The 20219-nt window shown below is 45.7% G+C and overlaps 1 protein-coding gene across 8 annotated transcripts in view; it reads right to left on the bottom strand.

The window, feature by feature from the left end:
• Positions 1 to 20219, bottom strand: part of PLEKHA7 (pleckstrin homology domain containing A7) — a 280439-nt gene that overhangs the window by 145033 nt on the left and 115187 nt on the right. Inside the window, exon 1 of one of the 8 annotated variants that reach the window (XM_063946458.1) lies at positions 14719 to 15069. The exons of the other annotated variants lie outside the window; for them this stretch is intronic. Within the exon in view, the coding sequence (XP_063802528.1) occupies positions 14719 to 14786 (68 nt within the window). The 5' untranslated portion in view covers positions 14787 to 15069. Of the gene's footprint in view, positions 1 to 14718; positions 15070 to 20219 lie in introns of those variants that run through there. 8 annotated transcript variants of the gene reach the window in all.

The following is a 20219-nucleotide window of genomic DNA, read 5'->3' as shown; positions in this document are numbered from 1 at the left end:
GCGAAAAAAGTTTCTGGACTGCCGCCACTTTTACAACATAAACAAACATTTATAGGATTAATAGATGGGTACTATAAATGTTAGTGGCTTTCCGGTCCTTCCTTCAGGTTAGGCCGATAATCTGTAGTCTGGAGCCGAAGATGTGCCTCAGAACTCAGTACTGTTATTCCACTGTGAGCAGGGCATGTGGTTCACCCATGACAGCCCAGGCTTTGTTAGGTATGCAGGCCACACTTTGGATCCTTGGTTTGGAGAGGGCAGGTAATGAAAAAGTAGGAGGCCTAGTAAGAGAAAATGACCCCACAAAACATCCTCAAGTACCATCTTGTGGCACTAGTGACAAGGGGGTGCCTACCCAGCTCTGGATAATGAGGTGGAAGAGGCGGATTCTCTGGGTGATTAGGTGGGTCCGATTCTCTAGGTCATAGGTTCTCAAACTCGGTCCTCAGGACCCCACACAGTACATGTTTTGCAGGTAACCCAGCAGGTGCACAGGTGTATTAATTACTCACTGACACATTTTAAAAGGTCTACAGGTGGAGCTCATTATTTCACTTGCGATTCTGTGAGGAGACCTGCAAAACATGCACTGTGTGGGGTCCCGAGGACCGAGTTTGAGAACCTGTGCTCTAGGTGATCAAGAGGAAGAGGCGGATTCTCTGGGAGAGAAGGCACTACACTCTGGACACTCTTCTCGGTGTTCTGGCCGTGAGTATCTCTCCACGTACTCTAACTCTCACCTTAATGTTCTAACCCTCATCCTCAATCTTATTACTAATACCCTAACCCTCACCATTAAGAACCTTGAGTCCTATTGGAGAAGTGAACTACAAAAATAAAATGATTATTATTATTCCTAACCCCAAACACTAATAACCTAACACTGATAACCTAATGCTCATCCTTAATCTTAAACCCTAATAACCAAAACCCTCACAATCAATCCTACTATCTGAATCAACACCCCAACCTTTAACCTTAATCCGAACCCTGACCTTAATATTCTAAAACTAATACCCTAAACCAAACCCCTATTCCAACTCTTACCCCTAACCCTAATAACTGCACCCTAAAATGGGCCAATTGGTTATTTTCTGCCATCAAACTATGTTTCCATGTAAGATGGAAAATGCAGATTCTCTGGGTGATAGGGTGGAAGAGGCGGATTCTCTGGGTGATAGGGTGGAATGGGCGAGTTCTCTGGGTGACAGGGTGGAAGAGGGGGATTCTCTGGGTGACAGGATGGAAGAGGGGGATTCTCTGGGTGATAGGGATTCTCTGGGTGATAGGGTGGAAGAGAGGGATTCTCTGGGTGATAGCGTGGAAGAGAGGGATTCTCTGGGTGATAGGGTGGAAGAGAGGGATTCTCTGGGTGATAGGGTGGAAGTTTGTGCATTTAGTGAATCTGAAGGAATGACCGTGGTGCAAAGCTGGCGAGGGGGACGACTCTTGAAAGAAACTGCGTACCCATGAGAGACAACTTCTCGCACCCATGCGTCTGAAGTGTTCTTTAACCAGACCTGGGTGAACTGCAGAAGTCGGCCTCCCACCCTGGGGTTACCCAGGGGGAGGCCCGCCCCGTCACACGACAGGCTTATTTTGTTTAGAAGCATGCCGATGGGCCGTCCAGGATCGTTTTGCCTTGGCCTTAGTGGTTTTGAGAGCACAATATTGTCTCCGGTATGTCTGACCTTTTGCTTTCCCTTGTGGTTGAAAGGAACGAAAAGTGGTACCTTTTGCCTTCTGTGTAGAAGGAGTAGTGTTAGGGAGAAAGGCAGTCTTAGCAGCCGCTAGTTCAGACACGATTTTATTAAGGTCTTCCCCAAACAAGATGTCTCCCTTAAAAGAGAGTACCTCCAAGGTCTTTTTGGAGTCCAGGTCCACATTCTATGACCTCAACCACAGAATACGGCAAGCCAGGACAGACGTTGTCGACGCCTTGGCCGCCAACACACCCGCCTCAGACGATGCCTCTTAAATATAATAAGAGGCGGTGGTGATGTGAGACAGGTATTGTCAGATATATCCTCGGGCAGCTCTTCCTCTAATGCCTGAACCCATGCTTCAATACCTTCAGCAGCCCAGGAGGCAGCAATAGTGTGTCTATGTACAGCACCTGTCAGGGAGTAAATAGATTTCAGGCATCCCTCCACACACTTATCTGTCGGTTCTTTCAGTGAAGTGACCCACCGGCAGTGAATTTTCCCACGTGTTACATAACTCTGCCGGGAGAGGATAGAGAGCTAAGGCCTGTTTGGAGAGAGGGAATTTCTTCCCTGGATTAGACCAGGGTTCCCGCCTGATGTCTACCAAATGGTCAGAATGGGGTAATAGATTTTTAGCCACCTTCTGCCGTTTAAACATGTCAGTTTTCTTGGTGACAGTAGTGGAATCTTCATCATCAATGATTTGTAGGATTTGCTTAATAGCAACCACTAGAGCAGGGACGTCAACTTGCATTGTAGAATCCTCGTCAGAAACGCCTGATTCAGTGTCTGACAGGACAGTATGTTCCCCCTCCTCTTCAGATGAAACATCAGAGAGATTTGTGGATTGTGAGGAGGAAGCAGCCCACTTAGATGACCCAGAGACACAGGATTGACCTGGGGTAGATTTTTGTCTGACCAAGGAATGAGTCAACTGCTGCAACTGGTTAGATAAGTTGTCCGCCCAAGGCGGATTGACCATAGGGACTATTTGAGGCTGTAATGGTACAGGTGGTCCCATAGGGGGCATTAGGTGTTCCACTAAAGTACCCAGTAGGTTTGAGAACGCGGCCCAGGCTGGCTCTAGTATGTGACTGAGTCCCCAGTACACAACACCTGGGAATAAATCCGGTATTATGTGCCTGAGTACACAGTAGAATACACGTAATAGGTAAATACTGTGACGCACTATATAAACGACCCTGACGCAGCTAGTCCCTTAGGGTACAGAATATAGTGATAGATCTCTGGGAAACACTGTAAGTTAAACCTCACAGCAGATACAGGCACACAGTCACAATAAAACTGCACTGAACTAAATAAATATATATATATAAACATATATTATATATACATACACATATTATATATATATATATATATATATATATATATAAAATAAAAGACAGGTGGTATATATCAGAATACTCGTACCATATATTCTGTAATAGGTACACTTTTTCTTAACTAGCGCTGTCTGTGTAAAGACATGTAGAATACTCAAGTGTTTGTAAAGTCACAGCGCTGTATACAGGTGGCTCTACAAGGGAAACCTTGCCCTGAAGTCCCGGAGACCCGCGCAGCTATACCTAAGATGGCGCCCAGCATCTCAGTCTGGGAGTGAGGGAGAGTGTGAGGAAGCTCCAGGGCGAGAAAATCTGCAGTAGATGGGTCAGGGAGGGGCTACAGGTCAAGCGCCGACTCCCCTATGCTGGGCCTCACCGTCGGTACAACGTAGCCTTATTAACAGGGGCGTTAGTACACCCGACCTGTACTCCTAAGCCCTGGAGGATATAGTGGGGTCCCTGCTCGGTGACAGTGTCCACGCTAACGTCGCAGTCTGTCTCCCTAGACATGCGATCGGAACGCGATTTAATGGCAGATCCCGCCTGAGGGACCCTCTTACCTCCTCCCAGTAGCAGCCATGCGAACCAGGAGAGCACCTGTGACCATGTGCCTAAAGCTAGAGAGTCTCCACCGCAAGTACCCGGGAACAGAGCCAGCGGGAGTATGCAACGCTGCTTGGGAGGTGATGGAGCTGCAGCGCTGAAGTGTCACCCTGACATACAGCGCTGACAGCCCACTTTTGAAGAAATTTTCTGTCAGAAAAAGCTTTTTTAGGGCTGCCCAGTGCAGCCCTCCTGTTATGGTGACCTGCTGCTACAGGCACCAACTCAAAACTGAGCTCACAGTGCCTGGAGGCGGGGTTACAGAGGAGGCCCCACAATGCATCCTGGGACAGCCTAAAGCTTTAGCCTGTTGGTGCCTCTGGATCAAGATCCACTCTACACCCCGATGTTTCCCTGTGGAGACCAATGTAACCTGCTACAGAAACTACAGTATATTCAACGCAAAAGGAGAGACACCCACAACCCAGTCTCTACACCGGTTTCCCTGCCGACTGGTGCGTATATAAGACCAGAGGCACATGGGAAAACGTTGTTGGTCTCACACTGATAATATTATCGGTGTGTAGTTTTTACGTTTTGCTTGCCATTGTTGCTTCCATTTCCTTGTACAGTTCAAAAACACACTGGCAAGTTAACAGGCTTCTGCCGTGCTGCAAAATATGTTGCAGCTATATAAATGCCCACGCCCCAAATGCAATTTCCTAGATAAGTAAAACGTATGGAAGGTTAAATCTGAGTTGCTGGAGTCTTTTTTTAAACCTTACTCTACTTGTGCTGATGAAGAACAAGGCAAAGCAAACCCGCAGAGTGACAGTTCAGTGTGAACGCTCTCATTGGAATGTCATTTCAGGAAGAACAAAGGTCCTATCTGGATGCTGATAAGTTCTCCCTCTGTGATACATTTACCTAAAATAAGTCACGTGAGAGGAAAACATTACAGCATTAACAGAGTATCTCCCGGAGGAGCCCGGCCAGTGATTTTTCCGAGATGCAGAGTTTATGTTATTATAAGATTACCGTTGGTATGTTCTCAGAATTGGGAATTGTTTTGCGGATAAGATTAGCAGTGACACAAAAGCTGGCTCAGACTCTCAGGACTGGATGTAACACAGAGTGCACACTCATACTCCCCACACATTAGTGTTCACCTGCGGCAACATTCTTACTCATTCCCATTCATCCACTAAGCGCAGTTGTTGGTGCACAACACCACAACAAATGTGACCAAATCTCTAATAGCATTCCTAGTAGGGAAAAGGAACTACATTATACAGCAAAGGTAATTAACCATATATACAGTATGATAATGTCTACTCGGTCCATAAAGACACATAACTTTCCTATGTTCGTGTTTCAACCTCCTATAATACCTCTACCTGGAGGTAACAATGACAGATATAAAAAGAGTAATTATTTATCCTCCCTTAGAGGAAATGTGAAGGTACGAGAGTTACTCCCAGCCCCTTACCCTCAGACACAAAACAGGTTCCTCTGGATGACACGTCACGTAGATAGCAGGACTCTATCACACAATGTGCCGCAGCACAACTCTTCACAACAATGTGACTTACACACAATACAGAGGTGAAGACTTGTTTAGCTACACAATATTTAACCCCTAATTAAACCAGAGGTGAGGCATTCCCTTCACCAAGAAACGCGTTTGATTCTAATTATCCCAGCAGCATCCAAAGCAATAACTAGTACGGTGTCCGCAGTAATACAGATTTGTCCTCATACACTGTTGCTGCAGTTGCGCCAAGCGGCCCTTCTCAGTGCACCAGCTCCTGTGGGACTCAGCTCGCAACGTTTCGCCACAAAACTGCGTCTTAGTCGCACTGATTAATTTGATGTTCTGTATACAAAGGGGGAGATTCAATTGTTTTTTAAGCTGTGGTAATTAATGGGTGCCCAATGTTGTAATTCAATTGTTTTGGGCGCCCTTTAACCACTTAACTGACTATTTCTTTTGCCAAAAAACGCTCCGAAATGGTCGGGTTTTTTTTTAATGAGTGAATGAGGTGAAGAACATGAATTTAATCCTATCCAAAATGATTTTAGTAAAAAAAAATTTAAAATAATAATAATTTTTATTTATTTATCTATTTTAAATATATATATATATATATATTTATTTTCAAACATCGAAACATCAATCGGGAACATCGCGACCATCGGAAACATCGCAGCTTTCATTTTGAAAGCTGGGACAGCCTCCAGGTATGCAGCGGGGGTCTGGGAGAGGCTTGGGGGGGTTAATTTACACTCCCCAGCGGCTGCCATTGTCTGCAGCCGCTGGAGGGGGGGATCGTGCCGTGCTGACTGATCGGCAGCGCGGCAATCAGTGGGGGAGAGTGCGGGGAGGCAGAGGGACCTTCCAGTCCCTCTGACAGCAGCAGCGGAGGGAAGTTTCCCTTCCCTGCCGCTGCTAACACTGTTTATCTGACTGGTCGCATCCTGTGCGACCAGGTCAGATAGAGCACTTGCAGGCATGGTCGCATCTGATGCCACCATGCCAGGCAAGTGGTTAATTATTGGCTTATCGCACAGATTTAGACGGGTCTTAAGGTCCATACACACGAACCGATACAGCTAAGCGATTTTGTCTATATAGTCAAAATCACTCAGAAAGTTAGTGCATATCGCTCTGTGTGTACACAGCCAGCGATAGCGATGCGCGTCCCCACCAGGTCGCTATCGCTGCGAAAAAATAGACTGTGCAGGCAAGTCAATTTTGGCTAGGTCGCTGAGAAAAAGCATCCCCTTGCTTAAATGAATTAGCCAAAATCGCTGGAAAAGTTAGTCAAAATCTCCTCCTTCAAGGGAAAAAGCTCGGTCACAATCTCTCTCATACCCCTTTCAGACAGAAAGTCCCAGCAATTACCCGGCATTTCAGTACCGGGTAGTTTTGCCGGGACCTGCCTGACCCCCCCTTTCACACAGACATGCAAATTACCGGGTCGAGAATTTCGACCTGGTAATTTGCAGATCAACACGGGTATTTTGTCTGTGTGAAAGGGTCAACGCGTGTCATAATTCCCGTGTCTCCGACCCTGGTAAATTCCATGGTTGAAGTCCCGGGAATTACTACACGGGTAGACCCTTTCACACAGAAAAAGGACCCGCGTGTTTCATGAAATTATCGCGTGGAACTGCTTCACCCAGTAAGTTCACTTTCTGTCTGAAAGGGGTAATAGTTACAATCTCTCCGTATGTATGTACCTTAAGCTGTGTAAATTGTCAAAACCCAACTAAATTAATTTGTGCAAAGGGAAAGGTGCTGTTTGGGCACCCAAACAGCAGACTTGGCACACATTTCAGCTTGCCACCTCCGGGGGGTGCGAGCTGGACTGCATCGGCTAATGGGCATCTGATTGGAGCAATTTAATAGCTCCCATAGACACCCACGGCCGGATGTATCATCACTTGGAAAGTGATAAAATGGAGAGTGAAAAAGTACCAGCCAATCAGCTCCTAACTACCATGTCACAGGCTGTGTTTGAAAAATGACAGTTAGGAGCCGATTGGCTGGTACTTTTTCACTCTCCATTTTATCACTTTTCCAAGCGATGATGCATCTGGCCACCAATAATTTAGAGCACTGGTTCTCAAACTCGGTCCTCAGGACCCCAAACAGTTCACGTTTTGCAGGTCACCCAGTTGATGCACAGGTGTGTTTATTACTCACTGACACAATTTAAAAGGTGGAGCTAATTATTTCACTTCTGCTGCTGCGAGGAGACCTGGAAAACATGAACTGTGTGGGGTCCTAAGGACCAAGTTGGAGAACCTATGGTATAGACGCTCATAAAAACAACTGAATTCCCCCCAAAGTGCTACAATGTAGCTTTTTCCCCAAGTCAATTTCAGTTGTGCTTCGTAAACAGATTTAAATCGCTCACAGATATAAGTGTTGCGTGTCAAATTAAATCAGCGGAGTCTCGTTAAGCCATCTGACGCATCGGTTTGTGACTAAGACGCATTTTTGGATGATTTACTGTTACTGCTCTAACTACGTCTGCAAAATCTTTACTCCATAATCTGCTATTCTTTCCGTGAAATGTTTTGGAATCTTACAAGCCATGGATGGAAGCAGGGTTCCTTCTTTTTAAAACACATCGCTCTTGTATAGTGCTAAACTGTTAGGATTATTGTCCACGAGGATTCGTGGAATAATACCTACTGCGCGACAGGTATACTGTGACAGTGTGTTTCTGCTGGGCGCTACATTAGTCAGAGTCGTTCTGTAACGGCATGCAGTAAATCATGGTGAATACGTTCCTTCCTTTCTCGCAAAGTGCATTAAAAATAAATTACCTGTTTCAGCGCACACATCTATGCTAATGGGATTTCAGACAGAAATATTAGCCAGCTGAACAGGTGTGCTTAGGAGACCTTTCACATAAATCCTAGGAGGGTCCTCAAACTCAATTGCTGGCAGGGTGATGGTGCGGGTAATGGTGCTAAATTATAGACTAGAGGATAATCGTCATCAGTACAGTTCCCAGCTCCGCTGTACCCCTCCCGACATCTAGCCCGTTCTTCATCTCATCGCTGTGGAAATGTAGCTGGGCACAAATGCACCCTACTGACGAGGGCACCTGGAAAACACTGCACTGGGAACCCCGGGTACTGCACCGGGAGAAAGAAACGTCACAATTTGAATTCTGTGACCACAAAGCAATTTTCCTGCAAAAATACAATTCTGCAGAAATGGCCTCCGTGGGACATTGGAGAAACAATGGTTATTTATTTCTGTACGGAACAGCATTCATGATGTAGCACACCCGCCACCCCAATACACTGTATGTGTTCTACACTGTGATCACAAGCAGGAGAACTCAGAAAGCAGGCGACTAGGCTGCCATACACAAAGAACAGGTGATAGCAGACATATTTCCAGAGGTCACAGCTTTTATAAGTTGCTTCTGTGACACAAAACAATGATAAAATCCCTACAAATCCAAAGAGATTTATACAGGTTTCCACTATACAGAGCTTCTCCGATATATGAGTACAGGTGTGAGTGACACAACTTCTGCAGTCGGTGAGTACAGGTGTGAGTGACACGGCTTCTACAGTCAGTGTGTACAGGTGTGAGTGACACAGCTTCTACAGTCAGTGAGTGCAGGTGTGAGGGACACGGCTTCTACAGTCAGTGTGTACAGGTGTGAGTGACACGGCTTCTACAGTCGATGAGTACAGGTGTGAGTGACACGGCTTCTACAGTCAGTGTGTACAGGTGTGAGTGACACAGCTTCTACAGTCAGTGAGTACAGTTGTGAGTGACACGGCTTCTACAGTCAGTGAGTACAGGTGTGAGTGACACAGCTTCTACAGTCAGTGAGTACAGGTGTGAGTGACACGGCTTCTACAGTCGATGAGTACTGGTGTGAGTGACACGGCTTCTACAGTCAGTGTGTACAGGTGTGAGTGACACGGCTTCTACAGTCAGTGAGTAAAGGTGTGAGTGACACGGCTTCTACAGTCAGTGAGTACAGGTGTGAGTGACACGGCTTCTACAGTCGGTGAGTACAGGTGTGAGTGACACGGCTTCTACAGTCGGTGAGTACAGGTGTGAGTGACACTGAGCTTCTACAGTCAGTAAGTACAGGTGTGAGTGACGGGTGTATTATGGTTTGCCGGCGGTCGGGCTCCCGGCGACCAGCATACCGGCGCCGGGAGCCCGACCGCCGGCATACCGACAGTGTGGCGAGCGCAAATGAGCCACTTGCGGGTGTGAGTGATACAATGCTTCTCTATGGAGGCGTATACAAGCGTGAGTGACATGGCTTCTCTGTGGAGGTGTACACAGGTGTGAGTGATACAATGCTTCTCTATGGATGTGTTACAGAGTGAGTGATACACAGCTTATCTATAGAGGGGTATATCAGCTGTGAGTGACACAGCTTCTCTATAGAGGGGTATATCAGCTGTGAGTGATACAAAGCTTCTCTATAGAGGGGTATATCAGCTGTGAGTGACACAGCTTCTCTATAGAGGGGTATATCAGCTGTGAGTGATACAAAGCTTCTCTATAGAGGGGTATATCAGCTGTGAGTGACACAGCTTCTCTATAGAGGGGTATATCAGCTGTGAGTGATACAAAGCTTCTCTATAGAGGGGTATATCAGCTGTGAGTGATACAAAGCTTCTCTATAGAGGGGTATATCAGCTGTGAGTGATACAAAGCTTCTCTATAGAGGGGTATATCAGCTGTGAGTGACACAGCTTCTCTATAGAGGGGTATATCAGCTGTGAGTGATACAAAGCTTCTCTATAGAGGGGTATATCAGCTGTGAGTGATACAAAGCTTCTCTATAGAGGGGTATATCAGCTGTGAGTGATACAAAGCTTCTCTATAGAGGGGTATATCAGCTGTGAGTGATACAAAGCTTCTCTATAGAGGGGTATATCAGCTGTGAGTGACACAGCTTCTCTATAGAGGGGTATATCAGCTGTGAGTGACACAGCTTCTCTGTAGAGGGGTATATCAGCTGTGAGTGATACAAAGCTTCTCTATAGAGGGGTATATCAGCTGTGAGTGACACAGCTTCTCTATAGAGGGGTATATCAGCTGTGAGTGACACAGCTTCTCTATAGAGGGGTATATCAGCTGTGAGTGACACAGCTTCTCTATAGAGGGGTATATCAGCTGTGAGTGATACAAAGCTTCTCTATAGAGGGGTATATCAGCTGTGAATGACACAGCTTCTCTATAGAGGGGTATATCAGCTGTGAGTGATACAAAGCTTCTCTATAGAGGGGTATATCAGCTGTGAGTGACACAGCTTCTCTATAGAGGGGTATATCAGCTGTGAGTGATACAAAGCTTCTCTATAGAGGGGTATATCAGCTGTGAGTGACACAGCTTCTCTATAGAGGGGTATATCAGCTGTGAGTGACACAGCTTCTCTATAGAGGGGTATATCAGCTGTGAATGACACAGCTTCTCTATAGAGGGGTATATCAGCTGTGAATGACACAGCTTCTCTATAGAGGGATATATAGTTGTGAGTGATACAAAGCTTCTCTATAGAGGGGTATATAAGCTGTGAGTGACACAGCTTCTCTATAGAGGGGTATATAAGCTGTGAGTGACACAGCTTCTCTATAGAGGGGTATATCAGCTGTGAGTGACACAGCTTCTCTATAGAGGGGTATATCAGCTGTGAGTGATACAAAGCTTCTCTATAGAGGGGTATATCAGCTGTGAGTGACACAGCTTCTCTATAGAGGGGTATATCAGCTGTGAGTGATACAAAGCTTCTCTATAGAGGGGTATATCAGCTGTGAGTGACACAGCTTCTCTATAGAGGGGTATATCAGCTGTGAGTGACACAGCTTCTCTATAGAGGGGTATATCAGCTGTGAATGACACAGCTTCTCTATAGAGGGATATATAGTTGTGAGTGATACAAAGCTTCTCTATAGAGGGGTATATAAGCTGTGAGTGACACAGCTTCTCTATAGAGGGGTATATAAGCTGTGAGTGACACAGCTTCTCTATAGAGGGGTATATCAGCTGTGAGTGACACAGCTTCTCTATAGAGGGGTATATCAGCTGTGAGTGATACAAAGCTTCTCTATAGAGGGGTATATCAGCTGTGAGTGACACAGCTTCTCTATAGAGGGGTATATCAGCTGTGAATGACACAGCTTCTCTATAGAGGGATATATAGTTGTGAGTGACACAGCTTCTCTATAGAGGGGTATATCAGCTGTGAATGACACAGCTTCTCTATAGAGGGGTATATCAGTTGTGAGTGACACAGTTTCTCTATGGAGGTGCATATAGTTGTGAGTGATACAAAGCTTCTCTATGGAGGTGTATATAGTTGTGAGTGATACAAAGCTTCTCTATGGAGGTGTATATAGTTGTGAGTGATACAAAGCTTCTCTATGGAGGTGTATATAGTTGTGAGTGATACAAAGCTTCTCTATGGAGGTGCATATAGTTGTGAGTGATACAAAGCTTCTCTATGGAGGTGTATACAGTTGTGAGTGATACAGTTTCTCTATGGAGGTGCATATAGTTGTGAGTGATACAAAGCTTCTCTATAGAGGGGTATATCAGTTGTGAGTGACACAGCTTCTCTATGGAGGTGTATATAGTTGTGAGTGATACAAAGCTTCTCTATGGAGGTGTATATAGTTGTGAGTGATACAAAGCTTCTCTATGGAGGTGTATATAGTTGTGAGTGATACAAAGCTTCTCTATAGAGGGGTATATCAGTTGTGAGTGACACAGTTTCTCTATGGAGGTGCATATAGTTGTGAGTGATACAAAGCTTCTCTATGGAGGTGTATATAGTTGTGAGTGATACAAAGCTTCTCTATGGAGGTGTATATAGTTGTGAGTGATACAAAGCTTCTCTATGGAGGTGCATATAGTTGTGAGTGATACAAAGCTTCTCTATGAAGGTGTATATAGTTGTGAGTGATACAGTTTCTCTATGGAGGTGCATATAGTTGTGAGTGATACAAAGCTTCTCTATAGAGGGGTATATCAGTTGTGAGTGACACAGCTTCTCTATGGAGGTGTATATAGTTGTGAGTGATACAAAGCTTCTCTATGGAGGTGTATATAGTTGTGAGTGATACAAAGCTTCTCTATGGAGGTGCATATAGTTGTGAGTGATACAAAGCTTCTCTATGGAGGTGTATATAGTTGTGAGTGATACAAAGCTTCTCTATGGAGGTGTATATAGTTGTGAGTGATACACAGCTTCTCTATGGAGGTGTATATAGTTGTGAGTGATACACAGCTTCTCTATGGAGGTGTATATAGTTGTGAGTGATACAAAGCTTCTCTATGGAGGTGTATATAGTTGTGAGTGATACAAAGCTTCTCTATAGAGGGGTATATCAGCTGTGAGTGACACAGCTTCTCTATAGAGGGGTATATAGTTGTGAGTGATACAAAGCTTCTCTATGAAGTGCATATAGTTGTGAGTGATACAAAGCTTCTCTATGGAGGTGTATATAGTTGTTAGTGATACAAAGCTTCTCTATGGAGGTGTATATAGTTGTGAGTGATACAAAGCTTCTCTATGAAGTGCATATAGTTGTGAGTGATACAAAGCTTCTCTATGGAGGTGTATATAGTTGTGAGTGATACAAAGCTTCTCTATGAAGTGCATATAGTTGTGAGTGATACAAAGCTTCTCTATGGAGGTGTATATAGTTGTTAGTGATACACAGCTTCTCTATGGAGGTGTATCAGTTGTGAGTGATACACAGCTTCTCTATGGAGGTGTATATAGTTGTGAGTGATACAAAGCTTCTCTATGGAGGTGTATATAGTTGTGAGTGATATACCTCCATAGAGAAGCTTTGTATCAGTTGTGAGTGATACAGAACTTCTCCAACCAGTATGCACAGATGTGAGCGTTACATAATCTCTGCAGCAGGTGTGGACAAGTGTGTGTTTTACATAGTTTCTTAAACAGGTGTGCATAGGTGGGTGTGATAGACCTCGAACAGGTGTGTACAGGTGACAGTGATGTAGTGCTTTTCCATCAGTTGTGGGTGATACCTCTATGAATGTGTATACAGCCGTTCTGTAACAGGTATATAAGGTGTGTGCAACGCATAGCTCATTTAAGAGGTAGCTATGACAGATATACCTGGGAGTGATAGAAGTTCTGTAACGTGTATGAAGGTGTAAAGGTACAACTGCTCTTAGCAGTCAGTAGTACATGGAACAGATACTCAGAGGTCACTGTTCTAAACCAGAGGTTCTCAAACGCAATCCTCAAGGTACCCCAATGGTCCAGGTTTTAGGTATATCCATAGCTCAGTACAGATGGTTAAACCAAATTGACGAGGTGCTAATTAAGTCCCCTGTAGCCAAGCATGTGTCAGGGAGTAATGAGTACAACTGCCAGGTGACCTGGGAAACGTGTCCGGTTTGGGGCTCTGAGGACCGTTATGTATTCCCCTTCTGGCTGTAAAATGATATAACTAACAAATGACAACAAAGTCTGAGCTCACTAAACACAGGTGACTGATAGGTGATGCCATTATTTGTGCCATTCATGTTCGGTACATACCTGAAAGCTACTTATTAACATTTATTTATATAGCCCCAGCTACCTGGAATTTCAAGTATCTGACAAACCAGCAATTGTGTGACATTCACTGTAAGCCTTAAAAACAAATGCTATAACCCTTCTCCATATCTGAATGTACGCCCATGACTGCCAACAGTGCCATCTAGTGGATAAATGACCATGAAAAACTATAGAACACATGCATGACAAGTACAAAATCATTTAAACTGCGTCCGCATCAGACAAGAGAGAAACCTATTCTGTATTCATCAGTAAAACCATAACACACATTTTCATATCGTACATGTCTCTGCATTCTGTGCACAGAGAGTAGAACGTCTGCACACCAAGGTATGATCATTAACCAGCCTGGGAAGGAGTAATATCTGTGGAACGCTCCACTTGCACAATCTCCCACATTCCTTTCTCCAAGGTGTGCCCTACACCTGAAACTATTACTACTGTGTAACCAGACAACTATGCAGCAAAACGAGTGAAACCGAAAAAGACAAACAATGGGTTAAAGTAATTATCCGCCACAATAGTACTGTGATGCTTGCAGGTGTGTAACCCCGGTGTACACAGAGCTATGTGGGTCCAGCAAAAGTTGAATAAGTGTATAATACTGCTCCAGACACCTCCTGCACCGACATTCAGCGTGTACCGACAATGACATCAATGATTTTTGCCGTGTACACTACAAGGTGCCGGTTACACGGAGTGCATTTTGGCAGCCCTCGTAGTGACTAGCCACCCAAATTCTGCAATCAATAACATTGAGGCCAGCAAGATAATGTATAGCTTTTGCTTCCTCCACGCCAAGCCGAGATGCAATGCAGATTTCCGCTCTGCTCTTATGCAGAATTAACGCTGCTGTAACTGCTCCAAAACTGATGCTGAAAGTAATCCACAAACACATTCCCAGTTACAGACAGTTCAGCACCTTCTGTTTCCAACCTGTTTTGCAGCTGCCGGCTGGGAGAGCGACGAAAGAGTTAATGCGGATAACGCTGTGAAGCAGAGAGAGAGAGAGAGAGAGGTACACACCTGCACGACACCTGGTACAGCGGATATTCCACACGAGGGACTGAGTTTGAATAGCCAGGGTTCCACATGATCTCCAGTTTCTAAATCCACTTTCTACACATGGTTACATCCCCACTAGCGAAAGGCAGCTTGCTGCATAGGAGGGAAGCCAAGCGCAGCCAGTGACCCCTCTATACAGCTACTGGCAAAGTGTTCTCCAATTCTCCAGCCTGCAGAAAGCACTTCATCCTGCTAGAAGCCATAGACAACACCCTTGTGACATCACGGCGGGTTACACACAGGGAGAGATGTGCAGGAACAGAGGTGTGCTGTGCCTTCTGGATAGAGGCATACACAATGCTCAGAGTCTGTGAGACAGACAGCGAGAGAGAGAGAGAGAGAGCGCTCCTCCTGGCTGAAAGCCAATAGCACAACTTATTGCCAATGCTGCAAATCGCTCCTATCAGCTAATGAAGATCAGGGCTGCAGGTGGAACCTTTTATTTCCGCTCGTTGTCACAGATGGCTCTTGTGAAGGTATTTGGTGATCTATGACCTTGAGGGTCTGCGGAGATAACCCCCCTCTATGAGACTCTCAGCACAGAGGATGTGACTGCCTCATATAGATGCTGACATCTACACGCTGTGCAGAGAACTTCCAGTACGAATATGCCTGGAAGGGTGGCAGAACAGAGAATAAATTGCAGCACTTTAGCCGTGTATCATGTTCAATGCATCCCACTGAGCGAGGGCTGACGGAACACAATACATTCTATACCTTGCTTTGTGATCAGCGGTGACCTACTGCAGTGAGACAATGAGAGGTACAAAGGCTGGATGAGACGCAGGTCTCTGTAACGCACAACACTTCCAGACAGCATCAGGGATCCATGTCTGGGTCCTGGAGAACTTCCATATGGGAGAGCGGATCTGACATTACATGGAGGAGCCAAGTTAGGAAACAGAGGTGCCCACTACAGCAACAACAACAAAAATGACTAAGCCAAATGCCAGGGTCTCATCTCACCGGATGACGAGCCACGGGGGTAATCCTGCATAAACCGACCTTAGACGTCGCTCAGGAGGTAACAGAGCAGATTGCGCACCTGCGCATAGACGCGTAAATCAGGTCATTTCAGAGGGAACACGAACCTGCGCTGCGTTTCTTACCATCCAGGGCATAGGCTTAATTTAAGGAACAACATAGTAATTGTGGACGAGGGGAAGAAGCTGGAACACAAGAAAAAGGTGACAAAAATACAAATATTATAATAATGAAAACATATTAACGTCTGATGGAATCAGAACACATACAAAATTGCAGAAATGAAAAAGTTGCCACGCTATTGTGTACAATTACACAGAAGTCGTGTGTCACACAGGGAAACATGTAACAATTACTTTCACACAACAATCATTCAATTTATAGGACTTTATCGATTTCACTCTCCATTAAATAATACGCACCATGGATATCCCTAGACCTCAGCAGGATTAGTGCAGCATGACAGAGTCCTAATACAAGCTACACAACGCAATCCCCCATTACTCAGCGCTAAACGTCCGCAGCATTGGTGGAAAGTGATCTGACATAACCTATAAATGTGTCACACTGGATTTATGTTACACAGTTCATGTAAAAGCTTTCCAAGTCACTATCACATTCGAAGCATTGATAACAGAATAATAAAACATTAACTAAAAACATCAAAATGCAATAACATGAATATATCATAGCGACGGACGTCCGATTTGTTCTCAGGAGATTATAATGCTAGCGTAACACAGGAAGAGGGGTTTGGAAAGGACCCCACACCCACTCACAATTATAACTCTACCTGCTCCAGCCTGAGCGTTTACCACAAACACCACACATTGAGGTACAGGCAGCGACATAACACTGACCTACCAAACGGCCTCCATGAGCTGGAACACCAGACTAGTGATAGGAAAGAACGGTCCTGTCAACAAAAAAAAGTGTACATTTCCGGTAAATCAGGGAATGCACAATGGGCCAGATGTATTAAGCCTGGAGAAGTGATAAAGCAGTGATAAGTGCAAGGTGATAACGCATCGGGCAATCAGCTCCATTATGTAAATTGATAGTTAGGAAATGACTGGCTGGTGCGTTATCACCTTGCACTTATCACTGCTTTATCACTTATCCAGAGGTAATACATCTGCCCTAATGGTTGTTAGTACATGGGGTGGTCTCTGGCTTTCAGCACCATGAGCTGTCCAGATTCAGGGGCAGTTGTATTAAGCCTGGAGAAGAGATAAAGCAGTGATAAGTGCAAGGTGATAACGCACCAGCCAATCAGCTCCTGTCAATTTACATATTGGAGCTGATTGGCTGGTGCATTATCACCTTGCACTTATCACTGCTTTATCACTTCTCCAGGCTTAATATATCTGCCCCACAGTTTTATGCTGGGTCAGTGATGGGAGCAATAGTGGCTGATGGAGGCCTCGTGGCATCATAAGGCTGAGCCCAACTCTTGATTTAATTGGGATGGGTTGGTACATCTTGCATGCCTTAAACCGCTGCACATCTCACTGGGCATCGCTGCCACTGCAGCGCATCTCACTGGGCATCGCTGCCACTGCAGCACATCTCCCTGGACATCGCTGCCACTGCAGCACATCTCACTGGGCATCGCTGCCACTGCAGCACATTTCACTGGACATCGCTGCCACTGCAGCACATCTCACTGGGCATCACTGCCTCTGCAGATCATCTCACAGGGCATCACTGCCACTGCAGATCATCTCACTGGGCATCACTCCCAGGGCAGCACATCTCACTGGGCATCACATCTCACTGGGCATCACTCTGAGGGCAGCACATCTCACTGGCCATCGCTCCCAGGGCAGCACATCTCACTGGGCATCACGCCCAGGGCAGCACATCTCACTGGGCATCACTCCCAGGGCAGCACATCTCACTGGGCATCACTCCCAGTGCAGCAAATCCCACTGGGCATCACTCCCAGTGCAGCACATCCCACTGGGCATCACTTCCAGTGCAGCACATCCCACTGGGCATCACTCCCAATGCAGCACATCCCACTGGGCATCACCCCCAGTGCAGCACATCCCACTGGGCATCACCCCCAGTGCAGCACATCCCACTGGGCTTCACTCCCAGTGCAGCACATCCCACTGGGCATCACTCCCAGTGCAGCACATCCCACTGGGCATCACTGCCACACATCCCACTGGGCATCACTCCCAGTGCAGCACATACCACTGGTCATCACTCCCAGTGCAGCACATACCACTGGGCATCACTCCCAGTGCAGCACATCCCACTGGGCATCAATCCCAGTGCAGCACATCCCAGTGGGCATCACAGCCACACATCACTGCTATTGACATACGTATTACTGGGCATCTCTGCCACTGCCATATGGATTACTGGGCATCACTGCTATTGCTGTACATTTTTCTGGGCATCTGTCACTGCCACGCATAATAATAATAATTATTACTGCTGGCGTAGTCTGCACTGTGTGCATTGTCTCCTGGTTATAAAGGCGTCCTAGTGAGGATCCTTGGTTTGGGTCGCTGACAATAACCGAGATAAAGTGAGGGGGGTATTCAGGGCTGCATGTGAGGCACCTCAGCTTACACACCACTGGCTTATAGCGTTCACTTTGTACTCGCCTCCAGGAAACCTTGCCTCCGGCAATCTGCAAAAGACTGGTTCTAAATGACGGCGTCCTTCACAAGTGAACGGCAGACACTTATTAGGATTCATATGCAGTAAAAACAAAAAGTACATTTGCTTCTTAATGGGGGAGTCACCACCTTCTGACATTATATGGTATGGTGAACTGATTAACATACCAGTAATTTAAAATAGCCATGTGTCATGGAGACTGCTAATGCCAAGTTCAATTACAAAGTCATAGGAACATATTCTCCCAGCTCCTCTTTTCTCTGATGGCTGAAAGGCCCCAAATGAGTGGTCAATGTAATTTCTGTATATAGAGCCTACATATTACACAGCGCAATCAGAGTAATGACAGGATTATCAGACTGAAGCACAAGGACTTGAGGAATCAGAGAGATTGTATAATATACAGGGAAAGGGGAGAATTACAGGAACAAGACACATGTACTGACTGTCAAACAGGTATTATCTAGGGAGATACCCCAGTGGGTTCTCTGTCTGCAGCAACTACATTACACCCTAAGGCTAGATGTCCAGGTACTCAGTAGATGAGAGCAGGATAAGAGACAAGGGGCAATATTTACTAATATTCGTGTTTGAGTCGGTTTGTGTAGTGTTTAAACTCGTTTTGTATCGGGTGCATTTTCATGCAACTTTTTGAAACTATATACGCAAAGTTACGAAGCAGTCGACTTTATGGTTTTCGTGTTTTCCGATGTCGATGCCAGTCGTTTTTTTTTGGACCATTCTCGGACGTCATTGTCATTTGCGTACGTCTTTTGGTTGTTTTTACCGGTATTTTTTCTAAGTTAAACGCGGCAGGGTTTTTTTTAAGACCCCGGGCGCATTTTCACTTTTAGTTTCGTTTTTCATCCCCGTTCGTGATTGGTTGTGTTTCAAATGTAGGAGTGTCTGTGCGCAACTATATAAATACGCCCCAAACCGTCCGCACCTCGTGGGTTTAGTTAGTGGTGAGGAGGAGGGAGGTTGTGCTGTGGAGGTAGGTGAATTTGTGGTTTGGTGAGGAGTGTTGGTAGCGATTTCTGAGTGTGATATTGTGTTTGAAAGTCGTCTTGTCATTCTTGTAGTCTTGTTTTTTGTGGTTTTGTCTCATTTTTTGTCCAAGTTATTTTTCCTTATAGTCCCTTGTCAGTGTGTGTGTGTGTGTGTGTGTGTGTGTGTGTGTGTGTGTGTGTGTGTGTGTGTGTGTGTGTGGGTTGTGTAGTGGTAGTGGAGGAGTGTGTTGTTTGTCTATTTTTTTTTCTGTGTAAAGTGTTTAGACACACAATTATGTGTGACTCAGAGGTGGGTGAGGTGGAGGGTGTGAGTGAGGGGGAGGAGGTCGGTCAGGTGGAGGAGGTGGGTGAGGTTGCTGCAGCAGCCTCAAGTGACAGTGATAGTGACAGTCAGACAGCTACGCAGCCACGCACCACTACTAAGACTGGGCGGAATGTAAAGTTTAGTTTTGCTGAAAATGTTGCATTGGTGCATGAGCTGATGAAGTATCAGCGGCAGCTATTTGGGCCTGAGTCCGCGAAGGTGCCAACACGGAGGAAGACACGGTGTTGTGGGCGAAAGTTGTTGCTGCTGTCAATAGTGAGGGGGTGGTCAAGCGGACGGAGGACACGTGCCGCAAACGGTACTATGACATAAAGCGACGTGTCAAGTCCAAAATGGCCAAGGAGACGAAGTCGGCTCGAAAAACCGGTGGTGGCCAGCCCTATATTGCAAGATATCTGGAGTATGAGGAGCCCATGCGGAGTGTAATACCTCCTGAAGTAGTCTCTGCAACCCATGTCCGGGATTCAGATAGGCCCAGGAAGAATGGTGAGCATGTGTATTTGCAT

This window comes from Pseudophryne corroboree, chromosome 11 (assembly GCF_028390025.1).
Source record: "Pseudophryne corroboree isolate aPseCor3 chromosome 11, aPseCor3.hap2, whole genome shotgun sequence".
NCBI classification, from domain to species: Eukaryota; Metazoa; Chordata; class Amphibia; order Anura; family Myobatrachidae; genus Pseudophryne; species Pseudophryne corroboree.
Note: the sequence above shows the minus strand (reverse complement) of the source record. Positions and strands in the feature narration are given on the sequence as shown.